The sequence below is a fragment of the Pyxicephalus adspersus genome, chromosome 1 (genome assembly GCF_032062135.1).
Source record: "Pyxicephalus adspersus chromosome 1, UCB_Pads_2.0, whole genome shotgun sequence".
Taxonomy (NCBI): Eukaryota; Metazoa; Chordata; class Amphibia; order Anura; family Pyxicephalidae; genus Pyxicephalus; species Pyxicephalus adspersus.
This window is the reverse complement of record NC_092858.1, coordinates 1,749,393-1,758,075: the sequence shown is the minus strand read 5'-3', so window position 1 is coordinate 1,758,075 and position 8,683 is coordinate 1,749,393. Positions and strand designations below refer to the sequence as shown.

The 8,683-nt window shown below is 47.7% G+C and overlaps 1 protein-coding gene across 1 annotated transcript in view; it reads left to right on the top strand.

Moving 5' to 3' along the window:
- Positions 1-4,005: 4,005 nt before the first annotated feature.
- Positions 4,006-8,683, top strand: part of PDE2A (phosphodiesterase 2A) — a gene marked incomplete in the record, with an annotated part of 140,582 nt that continues 135,904 nt past the window's right edge. Inside the window, 2 exon segments of the mRNA XM_072398578.1 lie at positions 4,006-4,064; positions 4,387-4,450. Coding sequence (XP_072254679.1) covers positions 4,021-4,064; positions 4,387-4,450 — 108 coding nt within the window.

The window sequence follows — 8,683 nt, the reverse complement described above, 5'->3', positions numbered from 1 at the left end:
ATAAAGAAATTCTCTAAAATGTAAATCTTCCCTTTTCTCCCGTAGTTTGAGGTCCCGTCCTCCCCGCCGCTGCTCATTGGTTGGAGGATTGTCCATAGGTTTCTATGTAACATACTCTACAATATAGGAAATTCCATTTTATAATCTCAGGGATATTCTATAGCCGGGCAGTAAGGAGTTACATTTGGATCGGGTTTGCTCGTGGTTGTCACCTGTCGCCGTCCTATCTCCGTATCTTGTTTACTCCATCATCAGAACATTGGTTTTATATGGGCGGCAGCAGACGAGCTGTCAGGCAAACACTGCAGCTAATTAGCTTGTCCTCCTGCTAATGCGCAAACTGTTTACATTGCCCAGGATTGGCAATTGGCGGTCTGCAGGTCGATGATAACTTTACAAGGACAAAAGAAGAGTACACCCCAATAACAATGCTGTAAATGATGAAAACAGAATGTACTAAAACATTTACATAGATTTTTATTATTTTGCTAATGATTTGTCCTGGCAAACCTGATCATTGTAATATCTGGTTGGCAATATAACTCACTGCAGTGACAGGGGGCATTGGGGGGAGATTTGTAATTTCTGGCATCCCCAGCATCTCTGTTATAACAAAGGTTCCCTGTTATGGCATTCCAACCTGGCCAATCCAGAGAACCGGGTGAGGATGCCAGCACTGGAGGACAGGTGAGTTTAGGACAGGTGAGTTTAGTTAAAGAATTGCAAACACGCAGGTAAGTTTGTTTTGCTGCAGAATCGCCTCTTCCACCTGCAATAAAAAACCTGACTTCTCGAAATGTTTCCACCTTTAAGTTTAGTTTAGCTTTTGGGGTATGAGGGATTTAAATGCCCCCTGTGGTTACAGAAGCTCCAACCTACCTGCAACCCCTGGATTAATCATATTGAATATGAAAAAGAAAAGAAAGAGTACAAAGACCACAGAACTGATTATTAATGGATCTCCTGGTGCTGGGACCAATCCGCCACCCCGGTGGTGCCGGCTCTATGGGGCAGCAGCCAGGGTTCCCCCTGACAGACCCAGCAGCACCAAGAAGGGATTGCCCCTATTGCCCCCATGTAATCTGAGTAGGCGGGGCCAGGGAGGGCGCATTACCTGGCTGAACATTCACCGGACCCAGTGATGGGGATTCTCCTGATCTCTGAACATTATGTTTATTCCAATCAGTGCAGCAATTTCCTGCATGGCTGTGATTTATATAAACATTGCAGAGATTGGATTGTAATTGTGTTGGGTATTACAGAGCGTCTATCGGTTTTATTAAATGCCGGGGGTTGGGGGCTGATCTGTGTAAATTCTGCTCCAACATCATCTCTTCCCTCTGTGTAATAATTCTCACATAAAGTTTGAACATTTCTTATCTGGTGATCCTGCCAATAACAACACTTCCTGTGACAACACTCATTGCCACCAATAGCACCATTGTCAGCCTGCTGTGCACGCTCCTTCATTTGAGATTAGAAAGCTCACCAGCCAACAGTAGATGTACACAGGAAGGGTGACAACATCGCTTCTAATTGTGGGAGGTTGTTGTCAGCTTGGAACAGGAAGTGCTGTTAATATATAATTAGTATTCTATATTATCTATATTATTATACTATTTTTTTTTGGGGGGGGGGGGGGAGAAGCCAATTTACCTAGAAGTATTTCTGTGGGATAAAACCCACTATCTGGTGTAATCACATCTAGAGAAAATATACAAACTCCATGCAGCTGATGCCCTGGCTGTTCTGCAATCGGCAGGGACTACGCCATAAAGCCCCCCCCCCACACTTTATCACAGTGTAAGGCACGGGGTATTTGGGTCCTTTTGTTTTGGGACCTCCCAATGCTAACTTCTGTGCATGATGGGAAACCTCCATTGCTGCTGGTGATTATGCATTGTACTTCTGAGTATGGGGGTTGTCACATGACTCCCCCCGCACCAGGCAGTGCACCTGGGGGTGGGGAAGGGGGAGTGCGCAGAGCCCTAATGAAATAATGAAAATTGGGGTAACTTTATGGCAAATTTTCAGAAGGCAGCAGAGGGGGAGGGGAGGTAAATATGGACAGCTGATGGTGACCCCCCCTGTAAAGTGTACCTGTCACTTCCTCTGTGCCCAGTACAGATTTGTTAGGAGTCAGCAGATTTGGGAATGGAATTTTCCAGCCCAATGGAACATTCCCACAGCCCACATTGGGGGTTTTACCCCATTTCCCCCTGCACCTCCTGATCTGTGCTGTTTCCTATCCTCGGTGCCCTCACCCAATCATCTCTCACACAGTTGGCGTTCCTCACATTCGCGGCTGCGTCTCATCTTGGTATCACCAGGAATATTTTTAGGTTCCAAGCACTTTGATTGGAATGTCGGACATTTGCAGAATGCCAGCCGGTGTCTGGAGCTGACAAATATAGAGACACATTCAGTGTCACCGCCCCCTGCAGAGCTCTGCTGGGTATGTTGTGTGGGCTTGGGGCCCTTGATGGCCCAGATTTGCTTTCAGAAATAAACCTCTATTGGAAAAGTCAGTGACCAATCAGATGGATATCAGTGTGACCCAGGGTATCTAGATCCTAACATGACCCTGGAATGTGTCACCTAATGGGTGACGGCACCAATCCCATCGGAATCCTTTGATATTTTTTACTTTCTTCTCTGTCCTTCAATTACAAATTATGCCAAAATCTCTAAAAAAAATAAAGAAATAATAACTTAAGGGTGAACAGAGATCAATAGCTCAAACAAAACCTGCACTGAATTCATCCTGCCCTTCCCCCTCCATATCAATAACTCCTTCCCTGCTTAACAGTGACTCCTCCTCCTCCATATCAATTACAACTTCAGTATATCAATGACTCCTCCTGCATATTATTAACTCCTCCCCTGCTTAACAATGACTCCTCCTCCTCCTCAATATCAATAACAACTTCCTTATATCAATAACTCCTCCCCTGCATATTAATGACTCCTCCTCGATATCAATAACAACTTATGTAGATCAGTAATTCCTCCCCTGCATAATAATGATGCCTCCATATCAATAACTTTTGGAGTTTTCCATCTATTGAACTGAAATGGAAGCAAATTGTTTTTCATTTCAATTATCTCTGTGCCCCCCATCCCAGCGCAACCCAACTGCATCGGAGGACTGGCTGAGCGCTCGGCATGGAATGTTCCAGGGCCAGTGAGGCTGTGGGTAGCTGCATGGGGGTGTTAGATTAACCCCATCATACATACCGGGGTCAATTTATATATGTTAATATTCCAAATACATGGAGGAGCAGGATAGTGGGGATTATTCTCCCTTATCTCAAGGGCCCCCCCCCATCCACCATGAGGCCCCCCATGCTTGCTCTCCCCTGGCAGGTTCAGCCTGGCGGCCTCCATGTGGTGCCCAGGAAACCAATACTCAAAGGCGCGGTGCCAACCTCAGAATATATTTCACAGCTGGTGGCCTCTGACTCCTCATTTTAGGGTTCTCATTAAAGGACTGGCGGGAAGGGAACCTGGAGGGTCTGTGATTCCCTGAGGCCCGTGGGAATATTAGTCCTGACCTCACTTGAGCCAGGGGGTGCAGGCCCTATAAAAGATGGAGGTCTTGACCAGGTAAGTCCTTTATTGCCCCCCCCCCCCCCCCACCACCATATTAGGGTGCACACTTCTTTCCCCTCCAGTAAGGTGCACACTCTCATCCCCTCCAGTAGGGTACAAACCCTCCTTTCCTTTAGGCTGTGTACCTGCCCCCCTCCAGTATTGTGCAGACCCCCTTCCCCTCCAGCAAGGTGCATCCCCCCTCCCCCTCTAGTTATAGGTACCATTCTCTCCCAGCAAGGTGCATCCTCTCTCCCGCAGCCCCTCTAACCCCATGGTCTCTCCGCTGTGTAGCTCGGGCACTAGGACCCTGTGCCTCCCCCCTGCACTGTGCATCCTCAGTCCCCCCCACTGGAGTGCAGTCTGTGGCACTGTGCGCTGGTTGTCTCCCCTTCGCCCCTGTCTCTGGCATTCTCTGCAGCCAAGGCGATGTGGATCCTGCGTTCAGCTTGCCCCATCACTCTGGGGAGCAGGTGTGTGAAACCGTAGCAAACCTTTTTCTGAAAGAGCCTTGGGGAGGGCGTGAGGGGAGGGCGCTGGGGAGGGGCAGCTTTTCAAAAAGGATGGGTCTTTTTTTTTTCCACCCTTCCCTGAAAGCCGTGCAGGACTTCAGATTAATGTGTGTTTATACATGTAGTCCAACGTGAAAGTGTCGAGTGCGTGCGTGTGTTTGTGTGTTTCGGATGAGACGGCGATCGGCGGGCGAGTGTTGGGGAATTGCAGAAGGGAAGAGCACATTGGAGACATGGTCCTCATTTTGCATCACATACTTATTGCAGTTCTCCGTTTCTTTAGACGGGGTCAGCAGGCTTTTCTGAAGGCGGACGAAGGGACTCCAGGATGCTCCGAAGCACTCCAGGTAAGACACCTTCTATCCTTCTCTGTTTTATTGCAGCTGACAGTTTTTTTTTTCCCTCAGCACAGTGCCAGCTTTCCCAGCAGGAGCTGACGCGTTTTGGAACACGGTTTTTGGGTTAAGCCTGGCTTCCCTGTGAGAGCTGGCACGTGTGGCTAACGCAAGGGGTTCACACTGCAGCCTGCCACCTGTCATTGGGCGACAGGCTGCAGGTGGACCTATGGCACACCTGGAGAACGGCGTTCTTCATGGAGAATCGAAATGATTGGTTGCAAAGATTTCACAGCATGAAATGTATCATTGCCCCCGTGCCCAGACAGGTGAGCACACCTGGGCACAGGTAACAGGTGACCCCGAGTCGTCTGATCATTCAGGTATCTCCCACGCTGTAATCATTCTTTATGCATTCACAAAGCAGAATTGTGACAGCTATAAAATTGTTCACCTGCATACAACAGGATTGTCTTGGTGACGGTAAATGGATGCGATTTAATCTTTGTGACTATTTATTACTTATCAATATTACAGATTGAGGAACATTGATTTGCTATTAATTTATCCTCCAGTCGATTGTAGTCTCATTTGTGTAATTGCAGCAACGCAGCTGAGTAATGCTTGCCATAGTTTACAATTTCATTTTAATGCTGCAAATACTAATAAAATTATTAAAGTAAAACATAAAAAAAGTATTGTAATAATTTATAGAAACAAAACATTTAACCATAAATACAAAAATAACAAAATATGAAAAGGGCCAACAGGACGACCCCCAACAGGTTGGCTGGCATCTACCTGGCATTCCGATGCATCCATTACCTGTATGACGGATTCACCAAACCTACAATTTAGCACAATAATCCAGGACTCACTAATTCTGGGGTAATTAGAAGGTTGGGGGGGGGTGCAGGGTAAAGGGGGCTGCTTTGTAAAATGTCATTGGCAGGGGGCTGCCAAAAATATCAAATGAATCATTGAGTGATTTGCCGCCTGAAGCTTTTCTGTGCTCTGACTTTGATTTCACCCAGAGACTTGGTGAGGGCGCCATCATATAATGTATGGATAATAGGGGACCCGTCACATCATTCCTTGCACACAGGAGCTAGCACTCTAATCCCCCCAACATTTACCTTTCCTCCAGTATGGATTGCAGGATGCCGGCGCACCTGGAGGAGATCCAGGCAGATAACACCCCCGGTGCCAGTCGGACCCCTCGGTCCCCGGTTCTGTAGGTAAAGCCAAAGCTTAAATGAGCTGTTGGGGAACTAACAGTCCCAGCATGCTCTGCTTTCCCAGCTGTGTGCAGGACTACACGTCCCAGCATTCCTATATAGAGCGTAACAAGTAGCAGAAATTCCAAGGAAAGGAACTACAACTCCCAGCATCCTGAGAATCGGACATTTCACACGGACAGATTGGATGACTGATGTCCCCTCCAAGGTCTCCGCAGGGGTCAGAGCCCAGTTTAACCCTTTGCTGGTTGGTTGCCGGGCCAGTTGTCAGTGCGGGGTAACAGGCGGTGCTGGTTGTCCTCACACTGTGCCGTCCTGGATGTGGCGGTGGCACTCCGCTCCTCTGGAATGTTGTTGTCCTGCAGCCGCCATAATTAGCGGATTCTAAATTTATCAGCCGCGGATTCTGACACAAACTATAAACAGATTTCAGCAGACAGCTGCTACATTCTACCCCGCCCTGACTGGAGGCAGTGTCTTCCTGCCGGCTGCTGATCACTGTCGGTGCCGCTCGCTGCCGATCACTGCCACTGTCCTATGTGTCGCTGTCAGTGCTGCCGATAAGGTCACTTTTTTAGCTACTGATCACCACCCCTGTCAGTACCATATACTGCTGATCACTTCCACTGTCTGTTGCTGATCACTGTCAGTACAAACCATACACTGCCATTACTCACTGCAGATTGCTTTCAATATAGTGACCGCCTGTTGTAATTCACTGTTGATCACTGTCAGTATAGATCACATGCCATCACTGCTGTTGATCACTGTCTTGCATTATACTAAAAATACTGCCGGCAGTCAGTGCAGCCAATCCTCAGTTTTTGCGGCCTTACCATATCTGATCCTTGTGTACCGCCCGGCCCATACCTAAACTCTGCACCTGAAACAGGAGACTGCTCGAGACCCTGGAGCCGGGGCCCTCAGATGCCCCTCCTCCCTCAGCCTGGTTGGTGTGTAGGGCAGGATGTCAATATAAAGGATGACAGGTCCTCTTGTGTCATGTCTTTGCTGTAAATTCAGACATTTTCATTGGCCTCCAATTCTCCGGGAAGAGATCACATGACTCGGGGACAGGTCCTCTTTTCTGGGGTGTCAGCTGGGTATTGTATGGGGGGAGAGGGATCCAATGATCTGTTCAGCCAACACCTTGTGATTGGATACAAAGCTACAACCTGATCACCTAGGGAGGGGAAATATTATCATTTATTGATCGGTATATCGCTACCATTCCCTGTGGTGTTGTACAAACTCGTTTCTGTATTTATGGGGAGCTGACCAGAGATCCTCAACCCGAACAGCTGGAAGATCCCATGTGACCAGCAATGGCCAGCGTGGCACTTCCTGGATCTCTTCCATGTATCCAAACCCAAGAAATGTAACCAATCACAGCTGGGGGGAATTTACCGCCCTGCCAGCAATAGGTGGGATGCAGAATCCGGTCACTGGAAGTGCCTGAGCAATGATCTTCATGGCGGGATCATCAGATTTTTGGAGCGTTGGAAGGACCCTAAGGCTGTCTTCCAGCTCCAGCTTTTTGTAGTTCAGTGAGATTTTAGTGATGTGGTCATGTGACCAGGTCAGACACCAATCAGGCTCTTAGTGGTCCACACTAAGAGCCTGATTGGTGTATCTCCACTCCTTCTGCTCCCATTCATCTAAACTGGAGCAGTCTGGAATCCTATTGTGCACGCTGTTGCAGTGCGGTTCCTGGAAGCGACATATTGTTTGATTGCTTGCTTCACCTCCACTGCAAACACAAGGCAATGCGTTGACCTGCGGTGCATTTTCCAGGCGTCTTGCAGCATGCAACTTGTGACAAGTCTGATAAATGTTTGTCTGTGGCGCCCCGTGTGGTGACAACCTAAAACAATTATTTTACACCTTCCGCTCCTTTCTGCAGCTTCCATGACTTTGCTGCTTCTCTCTGCGTTCCCGCCATAGAGCAGAGAGCAGATCTCTGGATACATCAGGAGCCTGCGCATTGTACACAGTTCTGGCTCTTATACATGGAGGTCACATGACTCTTCTCTCCCGGGTCCCAAGGTTTGAAGTTTTTTCTTAAATGTGGTTTTCTGGAAAGATTCCTCGGTGTTCCCAGGCAGCATCGGCCCACCAATATTAGGATGGGGTGGACACGCTCTGCTTGACTGAGCACTTAAAGGATAACTCCACCCCACTGAGCACTTACAGGATAACTCCACCTCACTAAGCGTTTAAAGGATAACTCCACTTCATTGATACTCATAAAGGACAGATCCAGTTTAATCAAACACTCCATTTCACTGAACCCTTAAAGGGTATCTCCATATTATTAAACACTTAAAGGATTACACACACCGTCAAGGGGCCATGTCATGCTCTGTGCACCAATCACCTGCAGGAATGTCATCTCTGCCTCATGTGATTGGCTCCCTGCTTTTCCCAGTGGTTGGTCTTCTAGTATAAGGCTGATCATGTGACAATGGTGGACACGCCCACTCTGCAGGTATGGAGCAGAGTGCCGGAGTCCACCTCTGATTATAATATATGGACGGCAGCAGTAGATGGTGCCATCCCAGAGGTCCTAACTCCATGGACTCCATTTATAACACAAGGAATCTGACATCCCCTCATACATTCCCTGGTGGGAATCTTCCAGGTCCATGTGTTTCAATGGCAGTAATTGATTCCCTGATTTATAAATATCACCCTTTAAAAGCTTTACATAATAATTGTATTTCAGTATTAGATTTTGGATTGTACATTTTATACTATGACAGGTTCTCTTTAGGGTCCTGGAGTATTAGATCTACACAGTACTGAACCCCATGACATTTGGGTATTGTAATTATATTTACCCCAGCGCTCAATCAGTATGGCCCTAAACCACACACCAAGCATGCACATTCACCCGCACTGTGTAGGTGCAATTATAATGTGACTGACAGCTGTGCTCTGCACAATGCTTGCTCCAGGCTGGTGATCACTTTCCTTGCCATGGTGATCGCCTATAAAAGCAGCACTG